The 26,930-nt window shown below is 41.6% G+C and overlaps 1 protein-coding gene across 1 annotated transcript; it reads left to right on the forward strand.

Annotated features, from left to right (window-relative positions):
• Positions 1-495: 495 nt before the first annotated feature.
• On the forward strand, positions 496-26,120 carry LOC149448957 (extracellular calcium-sensing receptor-like). Its single transcript, XM_089694011.1, has 7 exons — positions 496-521; positions 3,198-3,419; positions 6,434-6,725; positions 12,475-13,305; positions 17,711-17,923; positions 23,237-23,360; positions 25,170-26,120. The coding sequence occupies exons 1-7, from the start codon at positions 496-498 to the stop codon at positions 26,066-26,068; spliced, it is 2,607 nt and encodes an 868-aa protein (XP_089550137.1). The 3' UTR covers positions 26,069-26,120.
• Positions 26,121-26,930: the final 810 nt, after the last annotated feature.

The following is a 26,930-nucleotide window of genomic DNA, read 5'->3' on the forward strand; positions in this document are numbered from 1 at the left end:
TAATCCTAGTTTTATAACCATTGCTGTGTACATTTGTTTGTGTGTGTTTTTTTCTTTATTTTGTTTTTTCTTTTATCCCCTTTTAACATTTCTTTTAACATTCTGCTAAAACTTTGTGAAGTAGTACTGCCTGGACCTTGAAGAAGGGCACATAATTGTCCTCCAAATTGTATGTTAGTGCAAATAAAAAAAGTATCACAGACAGGACTTTCAAAACTTGTTTCAGGTAAATGATTGTGTTGACTTTCCATTTAGGTCCCTCTTGCATCAAAAAAATGTCCCCCTCCAGACACATTTTAAATGAATATCTCTGGTATCTCATTTTCTATCATTAACTGCACAAAGGGAATTGCCTTTTGTGGCGTTTGCTGTCCTGAGACCAGCGACAGGCGGTCCCAGTGGTACCACAGGCTTGCTGATAACCCGTCCCGGTAGGTCTAGATTGCCGCCGGTAGAAGCTGTGCAGTCATATATATGAGTTGACACGGATGTGACATGTACCCGGGATTCAGTACAATGAGGTAAGATCCATGTGTTGCATGTTGTTAGGTCAATAAGTCAAAGCTATCTGTTAAAAAGCCACAGTTGCATTCAGCAATTTTCATTGATTATTATTATTATTATTATACAGGATTTATATATTATTATTATTATTATTATTATACGGGATTTATATATTATTATTACTATTATTATTATACAGTATTTATAAAGCGCCAATGGTTCGCTCAGCGCTGTACATTACAAAGGGGGACAGAACATGTGACAGAACAATACCAATACAATGCAAAACATGAGGGGATCGAGGGCCCTGCTCTTTCCAGCTTACAATCTAGGAGGGAGGGGATGGTGGCACAGGAGGAGATAGCTGTGGGGGATGGAGTGGTAGGAGGAATAGAGAAGGTCGGCAAGGGGGTGGGGATTTATATATTATTATTATTATTATTATACAGGATTTATATATTATTATTATACAGGATTTATATATTATTATTATTATACAGGATTTATATATTATTATTATTTTTATTATTATTATTATTATACAGGATTTATATATTATTATTATGCAGGGTTTATATATTATTATTATACAGGATTTATATATTATTATTATTATGCTGGGTTTATATATTATTATTATTATTATTATTATTATTATACAGGATTTATATATTATTATTATGCAGGGTTTATATATTATTATTATACAGGATTTATATATTATTATTATTATGCTGGGTTTATATATTATTATTATTATTATTATTATTCAGGATTTATATATTATTATTATCATTATACAGGATTTATATATTATTATTATTATTATACAGGATTTATATATTATTATTATACAGGATTTATATATTATTATTATTTTTATTATTATTATTATGCTGGGTTTATATATTATTATTATACAGGATTTATATATTATTATTATTATTATTATGCAGGGTTTATATATTATTATTATTATTATTATTATTATTATTATACAGGATTTATATATTATTATTATTATTATTATGCTGGGTTTATATATTATTATTATACAGGATTTATATATTATTATTATTATGCAGGGTTTATATATTATTATTATTATTATTATTATACAGGATTTATATATTATTATTATTATTATTATTATTATGCTGGGTTTATATATTATTATTATTATTATACAGGATTTATATATTATTATTATTATTATTATTATTATCATTATACAGGATTTATATATTATTATTATTATTATTATTATACAGGATTTATATATTATCATTATACAGGATTTATATATTATTATTATACAGGATTTATATATATATTATTATACAGGATTTATATATTATTATTATACAGGATTTATATAGCGCCAACAGTTTGCACAACGCTTTACAATATAAAGGGAGACATTACAGTTACAATACAATTTGGTACAAGAGAAAACAGAGGGCCCTCCTCTCCTTGAGCATGGTGACCAGTCTTGTCTCTGCCCCCTTCTGTAGTTTTTGTGTGGGCGGAGTCTGCTGGGTCTCTCCTATAGCTCCGCTGTCTCCACAGGCTATGTACAGCACAGTGAAGTTGTCACTACTACTTTTGACTGGCATTGTAAAGGCATTTGGTGCACTCAAAATGGATTTATATCCTCAGTGGCAATTAAGGAATATATTTAAATTAGAACAAAAGTTCAGCTTAAGATCTTGTTCACATGGATGTACACCCATCAAGGGCCGTATTTACCCGCATGGGGATGCACAAGTGTTCTGTGCTTCTACATGCATGCGGTCCCACTCATGTCAATTGGGATGCAGCGGCTGAACAGTCAGACATTGGTCCCAATTTGACATTGGTGCAGATTGTCACAGTGGATCTTTCTGTGCTGTATGATAGGTTGAGCCAGAAAGTTTGTTTGTAAACAAACCCATTTGATCACCATGCCATAACTGTATAATGGTGTCCATACAGGCTTCAGTTTTTAACCCGATCAATGTAAAATTCCTACAATGAGATTAAATCTGCAAACAGTTGAATATCCATAACTTCCCTTCCAATTGAATTAGAATCAATGTTGACCAGTTTCAATCAGACTGAGCTGATCTTCCAGGGTGGAAAACTATCAATCGTTTTGCATCAATTGAGAGCACTGAGATATTTTGTTCATGAAGATGATCTTGTTTGGATTATGATTGGTAATTTAGGATCGCAAGGCCCAATCATATCTTGACTATCAAAAGTCCACTTCTCCATGTGTGGAGCATCGATTGAATAGGTTGCCAGCTATAGATTGATTATTCCGATTGGAAAAGATTGAGTGGAAAAAAATTGATCATTTATGGAAGCATGCATGGCCACCATTAGGTTTGGGGTTAGATGGAAGCAGGGGCGGACTGACACCTCATGGGGCCCCCGTGCAATAGGGGATCATGGGGCCATTGTGTCCTTGCCCAAACTCAAAAAAGCCTATGAAAAAGGTACCAGGGGCATCTCATGGGGCCCCCTACTGACCCCGGGCCCTCGGGCAGTGCCGAGTTTCCAAATGGTCAGTCCGCCCCTGGATGGAAGGTAAGAGTGATGGGGACCTTAGCGCAGGTAATTGCTCTTCCATTGTACTGTGCTCCTGGCATGGACAGCTGATGCACCAGTAAACAAGGATCAATAACCATCTCTTCTTACTCTGGTTTCAGGTTGGTGACCTTCATCCACCAAATCTGGTGGCATCTCGTCCTTCATTACCTTGTCCCAGCATCATACTCCAATGGACATTTCTGCACACTGGAAACTCCTGAACTTACAGGCATTTCAATGAGGGGAGATGTCTTATTCGGGGCAGTGTTGCCCCTCCATATGGGGAAAGTTTACCCCAAACTGTTGTACGATGAGAAACCAAAGCAAGCTGTATGTAGAAAGTAAGATTTGTCTGTTGTTCCTAAATATATTGTGTTTTGTATGGCTCAAGATTCTTTTAGTAGACAGATCTGTATTTCTGTAGCTATGGCCGCCTATACTTTCATCACCTGATTCCCCAGGCCTTTTTCTACCTAAATCTTCTCAAATCATTTTTGTGATGGCTTAGTTCTGCACATTATTTAGTAAAGAAATTTAAAAAAAAAAAATTGTTCTGTAATTTTTTTTCCCTACACAAATTTTACATAATTTGCACATTAGTATAAAATTAGCTGATTTAAGCTGAACGTCCAGTTGGGCTTTAACACAGCACTTTTTGCTTTTCTGAGTCCCCTCTAACCCTAGGTTCACATCTGTGCGGGTGGAGCCGCTGTGGATCCGCACGAAAATCTGTGCAGCCGCACCACCCGCACAGAGAAATGCGGACCCGCGGGCGCGTTCCATTAGTTCTAATGGCAAGCCGCCCGCACTGGAAAGCGCAACCGTACTGGGAACCTCGGTTTCTGTGCGGGCTGCGTTTTCCAAGGAAGTGCAGGGACTTCTTCCCCTGCGTGTCACAGGCACGGGAGTCCATTCAAATGAATGGGCTTTTGTACTCGTGCAAAACGCGGCCCGCATGGCCGCATAGATGTGAGCCGAAGGTAAAACATAACTGTTTTATTTCCGGTTCATATTGAAAGTGGATTTTTTATTTTTCCACTTTCTTTAACAGAGCAAGTCTGTCCAGCAAAAGCGACAATTAAAGGGCTTGGGACAAACCATTAAAACTGATGGGGATCTTTACAACAGTCAATGTTTTTCATTATTTGTAGTTTAAATCTTTTTTTTTTTCTTTTTTTCCCCAAAAGATTAAAAAACCATTGCTGTAATTGCTTAAAAAACATTTTAGCTGGTGTTGAGTCTTAATTTGTATGTCTTTTACTCAAAGTCCAATTAAAACTACGTGTTAGGGAGGAGCTACAACGCTGGGGCATCACGCTGCTGAGACCCTGTGGTGGTCCGGCAACCATCTTGCCTGTACATGGTTAGTGCCTTTTTTTCTGTTACCTACTATATACCTTGACTAGAAATACATTTTGAAGCAGTATCACGCTACGTGGCCTCGTCCTTTTTTTAAGCTTACAAAGATATTTTAGACAATTATTATTATTACACAGTATTTATATAGCGCCAAAAGTTTGCTCAGCGCTGTACATTACAATGCAAGACAGTACATGAGACAGTACAGTAACAATACAATGCGATACATGAGGGGTCAGAGGGCCCTGCTCCTTGGAGCTTACAATCTAGGAGGGAGGGGATAGTGGTACAGGAGGAAATAGCTGTGGGGGATGGAGTGGTGGGAAGAGCGGAGGAGATCAGCAATTAGGTGAGGGCTGGGTAGGCTTCTCTGAAGAGATGGGTTTTCAGGGTGCGCCTAAAGGAGAGGAGGGAAGGTGACAGTCTGACGGATTGGGGTAGTGAGTTCCAGAGGATGGGGGAGGCCCTGGAGAAGTCCTGGAGGCGGGCATGGGAGGAGGAGACCAGGGAATTGGAAAGTAGGAGGTCTTGTGAGGAGCGGCGAGAGCGTGTTGGGTGGTAGATGGATATCAGGTCGGTGATGTAGTTTGGGGCAGTGTTATGGATAGCTTTGTACATCAGTGTCAATATTTTGAATTTTATGCGTTGGGCAATCGGAAGCCAGTGGAGGGATTGGCAGATGATGTACTTACAAACTTATAATAGTTTGGGAAGGCTCCTTTCTGTCCCAGTATGACTGTATCCCTGTGCACAAAGCCAACTTCATAAAGAAATGGTAGATTTACTAAAACTGGAGAGTGCAAAATTTGGTGTAGCTGTACACGGCCACCAATCAGCTTCTAACTTGTGGTTGTTCAATTAATCTTTGACAAAAACAAAACCTGGAAGATGATTGGTTTCTATTCAGAGCTTCACCAGATTTTGCATTCTCCAGCTTTAGTAAATCGACCCCATGGTTTGATGAGTTTGATGTTGAGGAACAGAGTCCTGACCTCATCTCAGTTGATCACTTTTGGTATGAATTAGAGTGCTGACAGGAGGCCAGGATCCAACATTAATACCTGACTTCACAAATGCTGCTTTGCTAAGTGGGCACACATTCCCACTGACACACTCCAAAATCTTGTGGAAAGTCTTTCCCGAAAAGTGGCAGTCGTTGTAGCTACACAGGGGGATAGGGCGGTCACTGTATTAAATCCCGATATTTTGAAAATAACATGTCACACAAGCTCCTCTTTGTGTTCTAATCTATGTAATGTTGTATTTGTTTTCTTTTTTATATTGTGTTATGTCTGTTTTTGACTTTTTTTAAATGTTGTATAGTTCTCACATACTACCATGTAGGTATTTGAGGGAATGCCATTTGAAGAAGGTCTTGTGCTCTTAAGTGTTCCGCAATGTTCTTATCCCCAAATTGAATCCTTATGTGGTTTGCAGTTCTTGGATCTCACGTGGTTTGCAGATCTTGTATTTCATGTGCACAGTTGTCCATAATATATTTTTTTAATGGAAAAGTGTACTTGGTACATACTTACAACATGTATCTGTAACCAGCTATCCACAACCTTTTGGCCATATAATAGTCCACTTGACTTCTTTTCCATTTGTTCTTGGATCTTCTTAAAATGTCGAGCCTTTCAATTTACTCATGTGAGGTGGTATTCTGTTACTTAAATGATTCAGCTCATGAATTTACTTAAGACATTAAGAGATTATACAATGCAATGTTACCCTGGCTGTAAAGTTGACCATGCAAAGACTCCTGCCGTTAGGGTGCCAAAGAAGCCTACTCAGTTTTATGAGTCTATAGGGCTCAGCTTTACCAACAACCTGTCTGTCCCAGAACAATGAACTGCAAAGCCATGTCTTAAGTTCCTCCAGCTCTCAAACCTCCCATTGAAGTTAATCAACTAAGAGCTGTGAAAAAACAGCTTCTGAAATAAGACAGACTTTACATCTGAAGAAATTCTTATTGCTCTCATGCTTACTTCTACAGATTGTCTCCGGAGACTTACCTTCAGGTACAAGTTGTAAAATTTGCCACCATGGAGATAAACAACAATTCTGAGATCCTTCCAAATGTCACATTAGGTTTCCAGGCCTACGATTCCTGTTCTATTCTTCAAAGGGAACTGGAGGGCACTCTATGGATGCTGACAGGGCAGAGCCGAGCTATTCCCAACTTTCAATGCCAGAGAAAAGAGAAGTTGGCCGCTATCATTGGACATTCCACCTCTACATACTCCATCCTCATGGCTCATATTCTTGGGCTAAACAGGTATCCACAAGTAAGATGATATTTCTGTGTCTAAACCAGTGCTTATTGCTTTCACAGTGGACATTTTTCAGCTGTTAATATTTTTAAATGAGTCGCTGTTTTTTAACCACTTCCAGTCCGGACACTTTCACCCCCTTCCTGTCCAGGGCAATTTTCAGCTTTCAGCACTATCACACTTTGAATGATAATTACGCGGTCATGCTACACTGTACTCATATGAATTTTTGAGCATTTTTTTTAGACAGATAAAACTTTATTTTGGTGGTATTTATTCACCACTGGGATTTTTATTTTTTTTGCTATATAAATGAAAAAGTCCAAAAACTTTGAAAAAAGGTGTTTTTCTTATACAATTTTACAAATAAATAATTTGTCTTCATAAATCTTGTCCAAAATGTATTCAGTTATCTTTTTAGTAAAAACAAATAACTCAAATTAGTTTATAACCAAACATTATAATTTTTCTAAATTTTTTTTACATTTTTATTTTATTTTTTTATATTACTTTTTATATTTTTGGGGTTTTTTTTTTACATACTGTCACCCTAGCAGTACAGTGTCACCATAGTGACACTGTACTACTTGTGGGGGGTTATGAAGTTTTTTTTTTAGCCTTGTACTATGTGACCTCTGTGATCATTCACAGATTTCACACGTAGTAAGTAATGATGTCAGAAGTGACATCTTGCATACTACTCTTCATGTGATCACTGATTGGCCAGTCAGTGATCACGTGATTGGGGCCTCATACGGCGGTCCTATACAACGATCAGTGTTCCTCCTCCAGACACAGTGGGCACCGGATCGCGGTGCTGCGCACTCCCAGAGTGTGCGCACAAGCAGGCAGCGGGGAGGCCGTTTATAAACGGCCACCCACTCCTGCACTGCTCCTGTCTGGCTGTTTATATACATGGGCCAGACGGGAAGGGGTTAATTCATGGCCATTATACTCCTATTTTGTCATTCATTTATAAAACATCTTGAATTAGAGGTCTTCACTGGATGGAATTAATTTCAAAAGGGATATCAAAATTTGAAAAAGCCAGCTCATGACCTCAATCTATTCCAATCCAATTCCTACTTTATTGTAACATATCAGAATAAAAGCCAAGACTCCCACTCTGATGGCTTTCAGCCAATACTGGCCTAATGCCTAGTACACACGGGAAGAAAATCAGACAAAAAATACCGCTTTTGGAGCGATTGTCCGATAATGTGATCGATAGTACACAGCTTTCCAGAGCTAATCATGACAGTTCATGTGAAATTATCTGAAGAGGTAAGCATGAAACTTTTTCTCGTATGATAATAGAAAGATAATCATTCAATCAGTACTGTATTTGTCCATAAAAAATCGAGTGACCAAGACCATGCATGCTCTGAAATGAAAGAATACATTACAGTACAATATATTACATCATCATGGAAAGTTGTATTCTGTCTCATGAGAGAGTTGTATTCTGTCTCATTGTTGTAACTTTGGTAACTTTGTTTAGTAAGTTTGTTTTCGATATGAGACTAACATGCAAAAAAAATGGATGATCATTCTCATCGTGTGTAGTCCTTGCAGGATTAAAGTGGTTGTAAAGGCTAAAGGTTTTTTACCTTCATGCTTTCTTTGTACAGCTGATCCCCCCCGATACATCACCTGAGCCCCCTCTTAATCTAGCAACGTGCATGAGAGTCTTGGCTTTCTTGAGTCTCTCTCTCCTCATTAGCTAAGACAGCAGCAGGAGATATTGGGTCCCGCTACTGTCATTCACAGCCAGTGAGCCAATGAGGAGAGAGCAAAAGGGGGGATGAGCCTCAGCTGTGTCTGAATGGGCACACAGAGCAGCGACTGAGGAGCAGCAAGCTGCTTGCTGTGGGGGCACTTGGCAGTAGGAAGGGGCCAGGAGCACCAGTGGAGGACCCGAGAAGAGGAGAATTGGGGCTGCTCTGTGCAAAACCACTGCACAGAGCAGGTAAGTATAACATGTTTGTTATTTTTTTTTTTAAATTGCCTTTAATGCCAAGATTGACCAAAACATATCAGAATGGATGTTGATCTTGGCTTGAGATTGTGTGCTGATTCATTGAACTTTTGAGCTTTCTGACCTTGGAGAGGAATGTGTCCATGCAATATCTGCTGTGGTCCAGATGATAGATTATACAGTCACATGAGCTGATTAGTGTTCCACATTACTGTTAAAAGGGATGTGTCGTCTCCTAAAATCATGAAACTTGTGGCTAAACTCAAAAACAAAATTTTAATGTTACGCAACTTACTAGTCCTTAGATTTGTTAGGTGCATTTGTTTCCTCTTTTCAGATTTATTTTACTTTTTTTTTACCAGGCGATCTTTCAAGTAACCCAAAGGTGACAATGCTCACTTAATGTACTGTATCTATGGAGGAACAGCATCCTCTTCCTATGACAGGAAGTGTGTCAGGACTACAACATATCTCTCATGCCATGTATGCTGGTCCACAGGACTATGTCAAGGCAAAATAATAATAAAACACATATGCAGGTCATATTTACAATACGTGCACATTTCAGGTATTGCATCCCTTTAACCGCCTCCCGCCTGCCATATAATGAAATGACGGGCGCAAGGCGGTTCTCTCTTTCTGGAAGGATGTCATATGACGTCCTCCACTCTAACCACGCATGTGCGCCCCGGGGGTGTGCAGCGCGGCGATCGGTGGTGCGCTGTGTCCCTGGGAATTTTTGTAACTAGTAACTTTGTTTAGTAAATTTGTTTTCGATATGAGACTAACATGCAATACCTGTCAGTGTCCATCAATGCCACCTGTCAGTGCCCATCAATGCCACCTGCCAGTGCCCATCAGTGCCACATCAATGCCACATATCAGTGCCTACCAGTGTACATCAATGCCACCTATCAGTGCAACCTATCAGTGCCAGTCAGTGCTGCCAATCAGTGCCCGTCAGTGCCACCTAACAGTGCCAGTCAGTGCTGCCTATCAGTGCCATATATGAGTGCTACCTTTCAGTGCCCATCGATGATGCCTGTCAGTGCCCATCAGTGCCACCTACCAGTGCCTCCTCATCAGTGCAGCCTATCAGTGCCCATCACTGAAGCCTCATTAGCACACATCAGTGAAGGAGAAAATACACTTATTTACAAAATTTTATAACAGAAACTAAGAAAAAAGTTTTTTTTTTCAAAATTTTCAGTAGTTTTTGGTTTGTTTAGCAAAAAATAAAAAACCAAAAGGTGATTAAATACCACCAAAATAAAGCTCTATCTGTCTCAAAAAAATGATAAAAAGTTCATATCAATACAGTTTTGCAGGACCGCGCAATTGTCATTCAAAGTGCGACAGCGCTGAAAGCTGAAAATTGGCCTGGACAGGAAGGGGGTAGAAGTGCCCTGTAGGCGAGGGGTTAAATGCCCTGCAAGTACAGCAGAATATCCAATGATCTTTTAGAATTGCACTCTAAAGACCTGTTGTGTGCTGACAACACACAGCATTTTTGTGGACTAAGTGGTGTCCATCCTTTTCTTTGATAAGGCATTCGAACACTTCCACTTTCCGATCTCTACAACATAAAGGCTAATCATTCTGTAGTGCAAGGTGAGAGTTAGGAGGTTTTTTCGGATAACATGGAAATTGTGCAGAGGACACAGGAAAGTTCTGATTTTCTGACAGGATCAACAGTTTTTTTGTGCACTTATCAAACAGATATAACAAAATACTTCCAATGAAACATTAAATAGACCAAAAGGGAGCAAAAAAACAAAAGTCTTACGTAAAGACTTACATACACTTACATTTCATGTACCTGGCTCCTGGCAATGGTCCTATTTCCATGCATTGTTCCTACCTAAACAATTGTTTTCCTTGACCTCAGCCCTGCATCTCTAGTTCCTTCTGTCTATTTGTTTCTGCCTGCTTTGGCCTTCTGCTTGTGTGCATGTTATTCCCAAAACCTTAGTATACTTACAGATTATTATCTTCCCTGATGATTGAATACTTCACTTCTGTGTCAACAAATTAGCAACAAGACAAATCTCAGGGCGATGACCCTGAGGGTTAATTTAGGAAAGGTTTAAATCTTTTTGGTGGGATGCTTAAAGAGGTTCTTCACCCTGTTCAAAAAAAAAATTAACATTCAATCGCTACTAAAACTGTAGCTGCTGACTTTTAACAAAAGACACTTACCTGTCAAGAGATCCAGAGCTCGAGTTGCATGCTCAAGTCACGCTGCACTTTGTGAATTGTCCCATAGCCTTCTGGGACCAATGAAGAGTCTAAGAAGGTTGCAGTCATGGGGGAGAAGACCTTACGCTTGTATTACCTACGAGATCTGACCTGAAGTGGAAGTGGGTACCTGTCAAAACCAAGTTCCCAGTCACACCCCCTCACCAAAAAAACAGTTCCAAAACAAGAAGAGTAGGGAGGGAGGGCATAAAGCAGAAATCACCCTTTAGGGCAAAGTTCAGCTTTAAAGTAGTAGACTCTACCTAGATTTCATAAGGCGTGGAACCCATACCTACCACTAATGACATTAAAGATGCACAAAACTCCATGGCAGTTATATGCCCTAAAAGTCTCAAATTCTCAGTTCTCTGCTGTTTGTGACACCAAATTAATAATTTCTTATTATAAAGTTTAAGGTTTCACAAGCATACATTAGAATATCATTTTTGATGAACGGTGAAGTCAGGCGTTAAATACCTAATATTTTATTACTATTTCCACAATTTAAATGTGCAGCTTAAGGCAGGGCTTAAAATTTCAAGCCCTGAGCTACTAGCCAGGCCTTAAGAGTTACTCGCCACCAACAAACACACACAAACAGACACCTGTACACACACAGACATGTACATACACACACACACACAGAAACATGTACACACACGCACAGAGACACATGTACACACACATAAAGACACATGTATACACACACAGGCACGTACAGACACGCTTACATACAGATACATGTACATACACAGAAATACACATGCACAGACACATGTACATACACACAGACACATGTACATACATACACAGACACATGTACAGTACACACAGACACATGTATGTACGTACATACACACAAACACACACACATGTACATGCACACAGACACATGTACACACACACACACATACATACATGTACATACACGCAGACACATGTACAGGCATACACAGACACACATACATGTACACACACACGCACGCTGTTAAGTGCTCTCTCCTCTCCCCTGAAGCCACCACTGGCTGACATAGAGGATCATGTGACCAGAGTGAGCTGAAATAAGGTACACACACACACACACACACACACACACACAGCCCTATAAAAAGTTGCAGTACTTCGTTGTTCACTCACAGAGCTGGGTACTGCACTCTAGGGGGAGGAAGAGAGCACACCACTCAATCCTTCCTTTGCTTTCACTGCGCTCAGCTATTGAGCAGTCTGACATCTCCCAAGGCCAATGACAGATCCGACCTGAGCTCCGAGCCTGCTCAGCAAGACGGCCCTGGGGGACACACTCGCCCTCACCATAATTTCCACTCGCCACTGGCGAGCAGGCAAGTGGAAATTTCAAGGCCTGGTTTAAGGTATAGTCTGAAATAGCACCTATTCCATTAATTTACTTTTTAAATAGACAAAGTGACAAACCTGTAGGTTTAGCCATTTTAGGATACAACAATATATCAAGGAACCACATGATTTAGCATGCTTATGTTTTTGTGTTTTGAAACCATACATACTTTTTTGATCATTTTTTTTTCACAGATAAGCCACTTCTCAACTAGTTCCCTTCTGAGTGACAGAAAAAAGTTTCCATCCTTCTTCCGAACTGTGCCAAGTGATGCTTTTCAATCGAAAGGATTGGCCAAGTTGGTGTTAAAATTTGGCTGGACATGGGTTGGCTTGGTGGCTGTGGCTAACGACTATGGGCAACAAGGAATTCAGGTCATTAAGCAAGAAATTCTCGAATCTGGAGCCTGCGTTGAGTTTACAGTGTATATTCAGCTTAATCAACCCAATCAAAACATTCCTCAAATAGTTCAGGTCATTAAAGGTTCAACTGCCCAAGCTATAGTTGTTTTCTCCACTGATGTCAATTTCTTTACCCTACTGGATGAACTTTTGAAGGAAAACATAACAGACAAGACATGGGTGGCCAGCGAAGCATGGTCAACCTCATCATTGTTAGCATCAGAAAAATATTCAAAGCTACTCGCTGGAACCATTGGTTTTGCCTTCTACAGCGGAAATATCCCTGGACTGAAACAGTATCTTGACCATGTCAATCCCTCGGAACTTCCAGAATGGCCTTGGAATTGGATGTTTTGGGAAGAAAGCGTTGGTTGTACCTTTCTTAACTTTGAAAATATTTCATTCCCTCATGAAAGACCCTCAAGAAACTGCACAGAGGAAGATAAAGTGGAAAATTTTCAGATTTATTTAAAAAAGATATCTAGCTTAAGAATTATTTATAACCTTTACAGCTCAGTTTATGTGGTAGCCAAGGCTTTGCATGAATTAAGTATCTGTAGGCCAGGAAATGGTCCTTTTATTAACAGAAGCTGCTCAAATATTTGGAATTTTAAACCATGGCAGGTAAAAAGAACAATAATGATGATGAATAATGATGATACTGAGGAGAAGAGTAATATATAAAGCGTTTAATAAAAAGTGTATGTTAGACCCACTTGCAATTTGTATATGAACTTGACGGAGAACTGTGCCCCATGTTGGGGATATGTAAACAAACATCCTCCCTTTGAAAGTCACTAGTCGATGCTTTCCAAAGCTGGTGGCTCTTAAAGTGGAGTTCCATTCACCCTGTCAAAAAATAAAAGTCAGCAGCTACAAAAACTGTACCTGCTGACTTTCAAAAAACAACCACTTACCTGTCCCTCAGTCCCACGGTTTGTCCTCCGCAGCCCGTTTCACCGGTCATCCTGTATTCCAGGAGGCCGGCATCTTCAGTGTGGGCACCCAGCTGTGACAGCTTGCGGCTTCACAGCCGGGTACCCACTGCGCATGCGCGAGTAGTGCTGGCTTCATGAATGGTCCTGTAGTCTTCTGGGACCTGTCACATGTCCCAAAAGACTACAGGGAGGGAGGACACCTTCCGTTTCCGATCGCCTAGACGATGGGACCGGAAGTGGGAGTGGGTACCTGTCAAATTCGGGTACCTTCTCCCCCCCCCCGCCCCTAAAGGTGCCAATCCTTAATGGGGAACGGGGAGCAGTCCTTAAAGCAGAACTTCCCCTTTAAGCTCGGTTGTTACTGACAGCTTTGGCCCCTACCAATTATCTTAACCAATAAGAGTGGTTCCTGATCAATAAGTCAGCTATGACATAGTTATTGAATGGGGACAGAACAAAGAGAGGGCGCACAGGCCTAGTGCATTAGCATAAAAAATGTTTAATAAAAAATAAAGTATGTGTTGTACTCACAAACGACAATATAGTCAAGGCACATCATAAAGAACAGCTGGGTCAACACCACGGTGAGTAACAGTCCGCAATAGGGAGTATAGACATCCAAAAGGCTGACGCGTTTCAAGGACTTGCCTCTTCCTCAGAGCCAACTGACCAAATGTCTGCTCCCTCTTTTATATGCTCACTACTAGTTAAACCAAAGGTCACATGGGCCATCCTGGACACTCCCCTGTGCAGGTGGAGGAGTCACAGGGGCAATTGACATAGTTATTGCATGCAGGATGAAAGCTTTATTGACAAAATAAACCTTTAACCTGCAGACGGCATTGCGTATACCAGTGCAGCCTGAAGGTGGCTGTGTTCAACTTTTTAATACTGTAATTATCAGAATTACAGTGTTAAAAATATAGATACATTGAAATATAATTTTTCTAACATTTTTGAGTAATTGTCAGGCTACATTAAAAAAAAGAGGGTAAGGTTTTACCAAAGCAAAGAAAAAAGTCAATGTTATACATTGTCATACATAATCCCCAGAGTATATTTATTATAAATCTAGTGGTCCAGTATACAGCATAAATTGAATGTGTTTCAGCTCACGGTGTATATGAGTAAGACTTTGTAAGCCAAAACGTGTTGGTTTTCTGCTTTATAGTGGACCACTAGATTTTTAATACAAAAACTCTGCAGGTTTTTTTGAGTAGCAAGTGGTTGGAGCTGGCAGGAGCCAAGCTGGGAGACAAGACTCGCTGTATGATGATAATAGCTAGCGGTATTATTATTATTATACAGTATTTATAAAGCGCCAATAGTTCGCTCAGCGCTGTACATTACAAAGGGGGACAGAACATGTGACAGAACAATACCAATACAATGCAAAACATGAGGGGATCGAGGGCCCTGCTCTTTCGAGCTTACAATCTAGGAGGGACGAGATAGTGGCACAGGAGGAGATAGCTGTGGGGGATGGAGTGGTAGGAAGAGTGGAGGAGGTCGGCAAGTTAGCAGGGGGTGGGGTAGGCTTCCCTGAAGAGATGGGTTTTCAGGGTGCGCCTAAATGAGAGGAGAGTAGGTGATAATCTGATGGGTTGGGGCAGGGAGTTCCAGAGGATGGGTGACACCCTGGAGAAGTCCTGGAGGCGGGCATGGGAAGAGGAGACCAGGGATCTAGAGAGAAGGAGGTCTTGTGAGGAGCGGAGTGTGCGTGCTGGGTGGTACTTGGATATTAGGTCAGTGATGTAGTACGGGGCAGTATGGTGGACAGTTTTGTACGTCAGCGTTAGGATTTTGAATTTGATCCGTTGGGCAATCGGAAGCCAGTGGAGGGATTGGCAGAGGGGGGTGGCGGAGACGGAGCGGTTGGAAAGGTGAATGAGTCTGGCAGCCGTATTCAGGATGGACTGAAGCGGGGATAGCCAGCGGCAAGGCAGGCCAGTGAGGAGGGAGTTCCAGTAGTCGAGTCGTGATATGATGAGGGAGTGGATGAGCTGTTTAGTAGTTTCTGGGGTTAGGAACGTGCGGATTTTGGCGATGTTGCGGAGGTGGAGTCTGCATGAGTTTGTTAAAGATTGGACTTGGGGCTGGAAGGATAGGCTGGATAAGCTCATATGGTTGTTGAAAGAAGGACAAATGAAAATCATATATTTCCTAAATACATAAAAATTAATTAGGTATGAAAATGTGTCGGCTGGGTCAACCCACTTATGTTGACAATTCTGAATTTGTCCTGGGCATATAGGTATCAATGATCTCTGATCACAAAAGGGTTGATCATTCATTATCCTAATTGACAACTGTCCTTCATTTTCGGATTTCTTTCAGCATCGTTAACGTCGTAACAATGACAAAAATGTAGATCTGTAAACCCAAAAATAACACAATTATGACTGGCAACATATTTTTTGTAGACACCTTTTCACATTTGGTGGTTGGGAGCTTCTTCGTAAAGTTATGGGTTTGGGCAAAATGTAATAGGTCAAGATCTGACAAGTTATGAGTGACTGCATCACGACCTAAAGTGTATGAAAATCCTCACCTTGTAAATCTATTTAGTTTAACCTCTTTCCGTCCGGCCGCTGTATATAAACGGCCGGACGGTGGCAGTGCAGGGTCGGGTGGCTGTTTATAAACGGCCTCCCCGCCCCCTGCTTGTGCGCACTCCCTGGGAGTGTGCAGCACCGCGATCCAGTGCCCGCTGTGTCCTCCAAACACAGTGGAGCACCGATCGTCGGACGGGACCTCTGTGCAAGGTCCCGATCATGTGATCACTGATTGGCCAATCAGTGATCACATGCAGAGTAGTAAGCAAGATGTCACTTCTGACACTATGGTGACACTGTACTGCTAGGGTGACAGTATGTTAAGAAAAAAAAACATAAATAATAATATAAAAAAAAATAAATAAAAATGTAAAAAAAAAAAATGTATATTATAATTTTTGGTTATAAACTAATTTGGGTTATTTTTTTTTACTAGTCTTCATCACCCCCCACTATGTACTGCTATGGTGACACTATACTGCTAGGGTGACAGTATGTAAACCCCCCCCCCATAAATAGTAATATAAAAAAATAAAATAAAAATGTAAAAAAAAATTTAGAAAAATTATAATTTTAGGTTATGAACTAATTTGGGTTATTTTTTTACTAGTCTTCTTCACCCCCCGCTATGTACTGCTATGGTGACACTATACTGCTAGGGTGACAGATTGTAAAAAAAACCCCCATAAATAATAATATAAAAAAATAAAATAAAAGTGTAAAAAAAAATTTAGAAAAATTATAATTTTAGGTTATGAACTAATTTGGGTTTTTTTTTTTACTAAAGAGATAACTGAATAAATGTTGGCCAAGATTTATGAAGAAAGATTATGTATTTGCAAAATTTTATAAGAAAAACACTTTTTTTTCAAAATGTTTGTACTTTTTCTTCTATATAGCAAAAAAAAAAAAAAAAAAATCCCAGCGGTGAATAAATACCACCAAAATAAAGTTTTATCTGTCTCAAAAAAATGTTAAAAAAATTCATATGGGTACAGTGTTGCATGACCGTGCAATTGTCATTCAAAGTGTGATAGCGCTGAAAGCTGAAAATTGGCCTGGACAGGAAGGGGGTGAAAGTGTTTGGACTTGAAGGGGTTAAGTATGATATATCACTTCAGAGAAGGTTCACAAGGAATGAAATGTAATTGTATTCTTTCTTTGCATTGGGTGGGCTCATAACATATATATATATATATATATATATATATATATATATATATTATTGGCTCATAACTAGAATTTCTAAAAATATGAAGAAGGAAACCATTAAAAATAGAATTTAGGAGCTAAGTAGGGAAATTAAGAAAAAGAAAGCTGGAGAACAGAGACAGAGGAGTTGAGGTACTAAAGGCAAATAGACTTTTCATTTTGCAAGGGCATTTTCCCCAGAACTTAGTAAATGAGGGGATGCTCTGTTGACTTCCATCATCCAATCATGTGCCTGTCAATTGCCCATCTTTTATAATGCATTCTATCTTTGATGGATCATAATCCATGATAATTTTTTCTTTGGAATTTACTGTATTTTCACAGATCCTACATTATATGAAGAATGTTAGAGTGAAATTAAGTGGTGGGAATGAAATCTTTTTCAATGACAATGGAGACCCTTCTCCCATATATGATATTGTCAACTGGCAGTTGACGACTGCTGGTTTAATAAACCACACCTTAGCTGGACAATACGACACAACAGCATTAAGAATTAATGCAACTGCTTTGAGGTGGACAAGAGGTAGTCAAAAGGTAAGAGAATGTGAGAAGATTTTGTTGGAGATACAACAGCATGTACTATATAGTATTGTGTGTTAATATCACTTGACCAGTAGATGGCACTGTACACTAAGGTTACTAGTTGTGCATATGTGTAAAACTTGTTGGTTCTCTCTCTTCCTATTCCTCTCTTTCTCTCTTCAAAACCAAGATGTCTGTTGAAATGTGTTCTGTATGTTTGCAACTTAAGTCACACAAGTAAAACAGAGTTCTGCCTCATCACAAGCTACCAGTGTCTTCTCTAACACATAACCAACAGATTTACATTTATGTGGTTGTGCATCTAGCACCCCCTGTACCGTTTTATGCCCATTAGGATGATTTCCCTCACTTTTCTGGTTCAATAGATTTTTTATTAAAGGTTTACAAATTTTACAAAAACAGTGCAGAACATAACCAAATTGCACAAAGTGCAACAGGAGAGGTTAGAATGACCCTTATCCTGGTGTTCAAGAAAGAAAGCACACAAGATTTAAATAGTCCATAAGCAGAGTCGCCATGTTGGAAAGAATGGCAGGTTAAATCCGGAGGCTATCCAGAGTCAACACAATCTGGAGAATGGCCCTGAGGAACCTGTACCATCGGAGTATGTCAAAATGTGACTCAATGGAACTATCCAGAGTCGACACAATCTGGAGAATGGCCCTGAGGAACCTGTACCATCGGAGTATGTCAAAATGTGACTCAATGGAACTATCCAGAGTCGACACAATCTGGAGAATGGCCCTGAGGAACCTGTACCATCGGAGTATGTCAAAATGTGACTCAATGGAACTATCCAGAGTCGACACAATCTGGAGAATGGCGCTGAGGAACCTGTACCATCGGAGTATGTCAAAATGTGACTCAATGGAACTATCCAGAGTCGACACAACCTGGAGAATGGCGCTGAGGAACCTGTACCATCGGAGTATGTCAAAATGTGACTCAATGGAACTATCCAGAGTCGACACAATCTGGAGAATGGCGCTGAGGAACCTGTACCATCGGAGTATGTCAAAATGTGACTCAATGGAACTATCCAGAGTCGACACAATCTGGAGAATGGCCCTGAGGAACCTGTACCATCGGAGTATGTCAAAATGTGACTCAATGGAACCTTCCAGAGTCGACACAATCTGGAGAATGGCCCTGAGGAACCTGTACCATCTGAGTATGTCAAAATGTGACTCAATGGAACTATCCAGAGTCGACACAATCTGGAGAATGGCCCTGAGGAACCTGTACCATCGGAGTATGTCAAAATGTGACTCAATGGAACTATCCAGAGTCGACACAATCTGGAGAATGGCCCTGAGGAACCTGTACCATCGGAGTATGTCAAAATGTGACTCAATGGAATATTAATGAGTGTGAATGGGTACTGGTGCAGTTGCCCTTCTTGGGCGACCGAAAAATGGAGGATAAAAACAAAACAGCCCAAAAAAAGGAAAAAGGAGGAGGGGAAAGTCAAGAATGGAAAGAGGAATGGGGAGGAGAGGCAAGGGGAGGAAAGGTTGGGAGAGAAGCAAAGGGAAAGGGCGGGAGGATAGCATGTGTGAACGCCACACTGGCCTAATTTCTCAATCCTACAGCATAGGAGAGAGAATTCCCCTCACTTTTCAGTTCAGTTACAAGGACAGGATGCGTGGAGATATCTCAATGGACAGAGTTTGGCACTTTGGAAATGGTAACTGAGATACAAAATAAGATATCCCCAGTGAGGGTGCAGCTGGAGGCTCTAACCCTTTTTCAAAATTAATTAATTAATCAATTAATTAATTAATTACATTTAACGCCTCTGTAAAAAAAAAAAAAAAATTTGTTTTGCACATGCTACTTTTGGTAGTTTGTACACCCACTATTTTCCACCACATTCATAAATTATGAAACAGCTAATGGGCATACTGGAAAAAGCTGAATAGGAATGGTGCTACATTTCTAGTAAAACATGATGAGTACACCCAGTAAATCTCGGTGATATATACTGCATGTGTTATAACATCTACTCCAGATTGGTCGCTACATAGCCAACCCATAGGCAGATCCAGCCTTGACATTGATGTAGTCAGCTGTAGTCAACACTTTGTCAAAGAGTTTCCTGATGATCTGATGACTGTTAGAGTAATGATCAAGAAGTGGGAGAGGTGGAGAAAGCATAGAGCCACATAACGGATGAAGCAGGGAGATCCTTTCACTGCTGGCTCTCAGGTACAACTTCTTTTCCAGCAAGCAGAACAGTAAATTGCACAGTAGTGCCATTACATCTCACTCCAAACTAAAAACCAGAGACAACAATGCCTTACATGACCTTAACCTACAGCTATGAAGCTACAGGTGTGCTTCTACAAAGGGGACCAGGTGAGGCAATGCTTGAGCTGTGCATGGGATCTGAGAAAGGCTGCTGGAGGGTGTAGGTAGAGGCAGACTCTCGTTCTCACACAAGGATGACACTGGACTTTCCTGGCCTAGTCTCCGTGGAAGGCCGGCTGCTTTCACTCTGGAGGTAAGTGCTGGAGGAACGTCTCTCTTTTCTCTCTCTCTCCCTCTCTCTCTCTCCCTCCCCCCCCAGGGACGGACTGACCATTTTTAAACTCGGGCACTGCCCAAGGGCCCGGGGTCAGTAGGGGGCCCCATGAGATGCCCCTGGTACCTTTTTCATAGGCTTTTTTGAGTTTGGGCAAGGACACAGGGGCCCCATGATCCCCTATTGCCCGGGGGGCCCCATGAGTTGTCAGTCCGTCCCTGCTCCCCCCCTCTCTCTCTCTCTCACTCCCCCTCACTCTCTCCCTCCCTCTCCCCCCTCTCTTTCTCTCTCTCTCCCTCCCTCCTCTCTCTCCCTCCCCCCTCTCTCTCTCCCTACCCCTCTCCCCCCCCCCTCTCTCTCTCATAAGCTGTCTTTAGTCCAAATTCAGTCTGAACTTAATGTGGTTGGAAGGACTCAAGGTTTGTTACATCATGCATTCTATGCATGAAGGTAAAAACCTCTGTGCAGCATCCCCTCCCAGCCCCCATAATACTCACCTAAGCCCTCTCTTGATCCAGCAATGTGCACTGGAGTCTTGGCTATCCCGGGACTCCCTCTCCTCATTGGCTGAGACAGCAGCGGGAGTCATTGGATCCCACTGCTGAAAGTCACAGCCAGTGAGCCAATGAGAATGGAGAGGGGGTGGGGTCAAACCACTGCTCCGTGTGTGAATGGACACACGGAGCAGAGGCTGGGGAGTGCACATGCTCAGGTGCCCCCATAGCAAGCTGCTTGCTGTGGGGGCCCCCGACAGGAGGGAGGGGCCAGGAGCACCAGCAATGGACCCGAGAAGAGGAGGATCTGGGCTGCTCTATGCAAACCCACAGCAGGTAAATATAGACATGTTTGTTATTTTTTAAAAATGTAAGCCTTTGAATCACTTTAACTTGGCGGACTCTGTGAGAATCTGTCACATGGTCGCATCCCCGCTGGTCCAGTCAGCTGCGGTTGCACATACGCAAAGGGGTAGGGTTGCTTGCGGCATCTTTGCCATAATATGACAACATGGTCATATTTGGTCAATGATGTCACACGCATCCCTACCCCTTTGTGTATGTGCAGGTGTGGGGGAGGGGAATGCTCCAACCACAGCTGATTTGGACGACAGAGATGCAATCATCTGGCAGCTTCCCATGGATTCTGCCAAACTGGGTTCATACTGAAACCAGCTCATCCTTAATTACAAATAATTTTGCTGTACAGTCATAGGGGTCTATTTCATTATTTACAGTATCTTCACACAAAATTCACACATTTTTCCTATTTAAATCAATTGTAATAATGTGTGAATCCTGGGTGCAAGTTGTATGAATACATTTATAAATAGACCCCGATAATTTTACATTATTTATTTTTTAGCAAAAAAGAATAAATGCACATTTTTTTTTGCTGGTAAAAAAAAGGGTATTTACATTTTTTGTTTTAGGCGCCTGTAACGAATTGCACCAGCAATCAGCAGATCACTGGTGCCATGCAGGTCTCCTGCAGGTTGCTCATATGAGCAGACATTTTGACACTGACAGGAAGAATCAATGAACCACCAGAGAGGTCAACAGCACTGTGGTAGTTCATTGAGGACTATAAGCCAACATCCACAAAGGCTGTTGGGACTCGTAGTCTTCCCATTCACAGAACACTGTGAACTTGTGACAGTCAACGGAGGAAGAAGATCCTCTGCTAGCTGTCACACCGGCGGTTCGGGAGGGAGCGGAGGGTCAATGAATATGGGTGTAACATGTTACAAATAGTGAATTTATCTTTTAATTATTTAAAGCAAAAGTTGAAAAACAGCTGGCAAATGGCAACAGAAGGAATGGGGAGCAAAAAATATGCTGAGAGCAATATTCACTGAAAAAAAATAGAGAGGGCAGCTGTTTGACCCTACCTAAATAATCCTCAGTGTGTGCATAGTTACATATACAGCAGTGGCATCCTGAAACAGGTGTGGGGGGTGCAGTCCACACCGGGTGACACCTACCGCATGGGGTGACACTGGACCCGCTCCACAAAAAGGTAAGTTGTAAAGCAAGCCGACGATCCCCGCAGGATGGATCCGATCCAATCTGCCGGGATCGTCGGCTCTCTATACAACTTACCTTTTCTTTGCGCGGGTCCGGTGTCACCCCATATAGGATGCATGCCGATGATCCTGCGGGGATCGTCGGCATGCAACCTATACAGGGTGACACCGGTGTAGTGGTAAGATGTGTCTCCCATGTAAATATGTCCCCCCTGAAGCAACTATGCATGACCCGGTTTCAGACACGAGAAGCCGATCACCAACTGCAGAAACCGGGTCATGCGCAGTTGCTTCAGGGGGGACATATTTACACGGGAGACACATCTTGCCGCTACACCGGACCCGCTGTAAGTTGTAAAGAAAGCCGTTGCCGCAGGATGGATTGGATCTGCAGATTGAGCATAATGGATCGGAGTCCGATCCATTATGCTCAATCCGCAGATCCATTCCATTCTGCGGGGATCATCGGAGGGGGTGTCACCAAGTGTTACCGCACCGGGTACAGGGGCGGACTGACTCATGGGGCCCCTGGGCAATAGGGGATCATGGGGCCCCTGTTTCCTTGCCCAAACTCAAAAAGGTACAAGGGGAATCTTATGGGGCCCCCTACTGACCCCGGGCCCTCGGGCAGTGCCGAAGTTTCCAAATGGTAAGTCCGTCCCTGACCGGGTGACACCAACCCTAGGGACGCCTCTGATATACAGTCCAGTATATGTGTCGGTTCACTGCTATGTGGCATAAAGAATCTATTGTTTCATAGGTTCCCACATCTGTCTGTAGTGAGACTTGTCCTCCAGGCTTCAGAAAAACAGCAATCATGGGAAAACCACACTGTTGCTTCCAATGCATCCCCTGCCCACTGGGAGAGATCACCAATCAAAGTGGTGAGTAAGCTGCAGTTCAGACATGCTTTAACCGATTAATACATTTTCTTTTACCACATTCACAGTCAAAATTATATTATAGTGGCACATATATGGTGGGGTTGTCCAAAAATACAGGATTACTGGAGAGAAATAATTCATTATATTCAGGAGATATGCGGGATAATTGTACAGAGGGATCCCTGGAGTTGTTTATTCTATAACTTTGAGCCCTCAGTGAAATTATATAAAAACAGGGTACTTTATCATCTAATTAGTGCGGCAAAGAGTCTGATTCCCAAGTTCTGGCAGGTTCCTGAAGCTCCAAAAATGAACGAATGGATAAATAAAGTTGAAAATATTTATAGGATGGAGGAGTTATGTCATATAGAGGATAAAATGGAAAAAATTTAGGAAAACGTGGTGTAGTTTTTTGAAATTTAAAGCCTCTGAAAGATATATGGAACTGGTGGGTATTGGTATAGAAAATCAGAAGACAGGAGGGAGTCTTAAAGCGGAGCTCCACCCAAAAGGGGAAGTTCTGCTTTAAGGACTGCTCCACCACTTCTCATTAAGGATTGGCACCTTTGGGCAGCGGGGGGGGAGGGTCGTCGGCATGCAACCTATACGGGGTGACACCGGTGTAGCGGCAAGATGTGTCTCCCATGTAAATATGTCCCCCCTGAAGCAACTGTGCATGTCCTGGTTTCAGACACAAGAAGCCGATCACCAACTGCAGAAACCGGGTCATGCGCAGTTGCTTCAGGGGGGACATATCTACATGGGAGACACATCTTGCCGCTACACCGGACCCGCTGTAAGTTGTAAAGAAAGCCGACGATCCCCTCAGGATGGATTGGATCTGCGGATTGAGCATAATGGATCGGAGTCGATCCATTATGCTCAATCCGCAGATCCGTTCCATTCTGCGGGTACCCGAATTTGACAGGTACCGGCTCCCACTTCCGGTTCGATCGCCTAGGCCGATCGGAAACTGAAGGTGCCCTCCCTGTAGTCTTTTGGAACACGTGACAGGTCCCAGAAGACTACAGGATCATTTACGAAGTGCAGCGTTACTCGTGCATGCGCAGTGGGTACCCGGCTGTGAAGCCACAGGCTGTCGGAGCCAGGTGCCCACACTGAAGATGCCAGTCTTCTGGAATACAGGACAGCCGGTGAAACGAGCTGTGGGGGACACACCAGGGGACTGAGGGACAGGTAAGTGGCTGTTTTTTAAAAGTCAGCAGCTACAGATTTTGTAGCTGCTGACTTTTATTTTTTGATAGGGTGAGTGGAACTCCGCTTTAAATTGTGAGTTTGAGGGACAGCAATGTTGGAGATAAAGAGACAAGTAGATAAATATGAGAAAGGATATAAATCAGGAAGGGGGGTGAGGGGGGGAATTAGGGGGTATAATGGAATGGGTATATGTGAATATTTTTGTAAATATGTTGTTCTTTTTATATTGGAAAATCAAATAAAAGTTAAATAAAAAAAAAATTATATTATGGAGTATTTATATGGCTTTATATGTTCTTTACAAAATAAAGAGATCATACAATCATAATACAATTCAATGCAAGAAAGATATGCCATGGGAACGTACAATCTAAAAGTGTATTCTTTTCATTTATTAAGTAGACATGAAATGTTGGTCAGCCAGGTGGTGAACCTTAGCAGATGACAACTTTCTGATTGACCACCTATTAATACTAAAAAGTCTGAACTAAACCTGTCCATTTATTTATTTATTTATTTTCGTTCAGCCGGCAGGATTCCTCTATTCACACAAATGGGACGTTGTATCATTATATTTGTCATCTCTTTCAGATTTTGTTGAGTGCTTCAAGTGTCCATGGGATCAGTGGCCAAGTGAACAGAAAGAGAGATGTGTACCAAAGCTCACTGAGTACCTCTCTTATGGAGAGACCTTGGGAGTCATCTTATTGTCCACCAGCATTACATCCTCCATGATCCCTCTAGCTATTCTTGGAATATTGGTTCATTACAAGATGACTCCCATAGTCCGAGCCAACAATTACACTGTCAGTTGCATTCTCCTGATCTCTATGTCACTTTGCTTTCTTTCTTCGCTGGCTTTTATTGGTTACCCAACCTGGGAAAAGTGTCTCCTACGCCAAGTGACCTTTGGATTAGTTTTTGCTTTTTGTGTCTCATGTATCCTGGCCAAAACTCTCATGGTAATGACTGCCTTTAAGGCCACCAAACCTAACAGTGATATAAAGAAGTGGGCCACCCCTGAAGTTTCGTACACAGTGATTGGCTTGGGAACCTTTCTTCAGTTTGTAATAGGTGTTGCTTGGCTATCTCTGTCACCTCCATTCCCGGTTTATAATCTAAATATCAAAGCAGACGTTCTTATTCCTGAATGTAATGAAGGATCACTCACTGCCTTTTGGTGCACTATTGGGTATTTAAGTCTACTTGCTCTGGCCAGCTTTGTAGTTGCCTTCTTGGCTAGACAGCTCCCATCAAGCTTCAATGAGGCCAAGTTTATAACCTTCAGCATGCTTGCCTTCCTCAGTGTCTGGATCTCTTATATCCCAGCATCGCTCAGCACCAGTGGCAAATATACAGTAGCCATGGAGATCTTTGCCATCTTGTCCTCCAGTTGGGCCATGCTTTTCTTTATGTTTGTCCCAAAATGTTACATCATCTTGTTCTGTCCAAGCATGAACTCACGTAAACATCTCCTAGGTAAAAACTAACAACTCTGGTTAAATATTAGGAATGCCAAATTATTTCTATTGGGTGTTGGAGAATGAGTTGCATTTTTCTGATACCCTGAAAAAAAATGATATGTGCAATCTTATTTTTTTTAGAATATTTTTCTGTTTTTCTTCATGAGTGTGGGATGGGTATGCAGATAAATTGACATGAAAAACAGATTAAAATGTATGTCTATGATAAGGTGACACATTACAGTACAGCTGCCCATTTAGCTGAAAATCGTTTAACAACCATTGAATGCAGCAAGGGTCTGAATAATTATATATTTATACCAACAGCACTGAGCTGCATTGCCCAATGTAGTCCCAATGTGCTCCTCCACCATAGACATACACCAAAGACATACAGTTATACTCTCACACAGGGACGGACTGACTATTTGGAAACTCAGGCACTGCCCGAGGGCCCGGGGTCAGTAGGGGGCCCCATGAGATGCCCCTGGTACCTTTTTCATAGGCTTTTTTGAGTTTGGGCAAGGACACAGAGGCCCCATGATCCCCTATTGCCCGGGGGCCCCATGAGTTGTCAGTCCGCCCTTGCTCTCACCTCCTTCTCTATGACCCAAATTGCATAGGTCAAATAGCGCTTTTCCCTTTAACCCGGGTAGGTATAATGTATTGCTAGCTCCACTCTCCTCCTCACTCTGCTGCAGATGATCTTGCCTCCTTCTTTCTCCCACATATCTTCCGCATATGTAAACAGAAATGCTTAACATAGTCAAGATCTCCTGAGGAAGTCACGCGACGTAACGCGTAGGGTGGGCCAATGACGTCAAGCCGCAAAACCGGAAGTTTATGAGCTGCCATCTTTGAATTTCCCTGAATACATTGGATTAAATAT

The sequence above is a fragment of the Staurois parvus genome, unplaced genomic scaffold, assembly GCF_062004578.1.
Source record: "Staurois parvus isolate SC_StPar_1 unplaced genomic scaffold, SC_StPar_1.0 ptg000647l, whole genome shotgun sequence".
NCBI lineage: Eukaryota > Metazoa > Chordata > Amphibia > Anura > Ranidae > Staurois > Staurois parvus.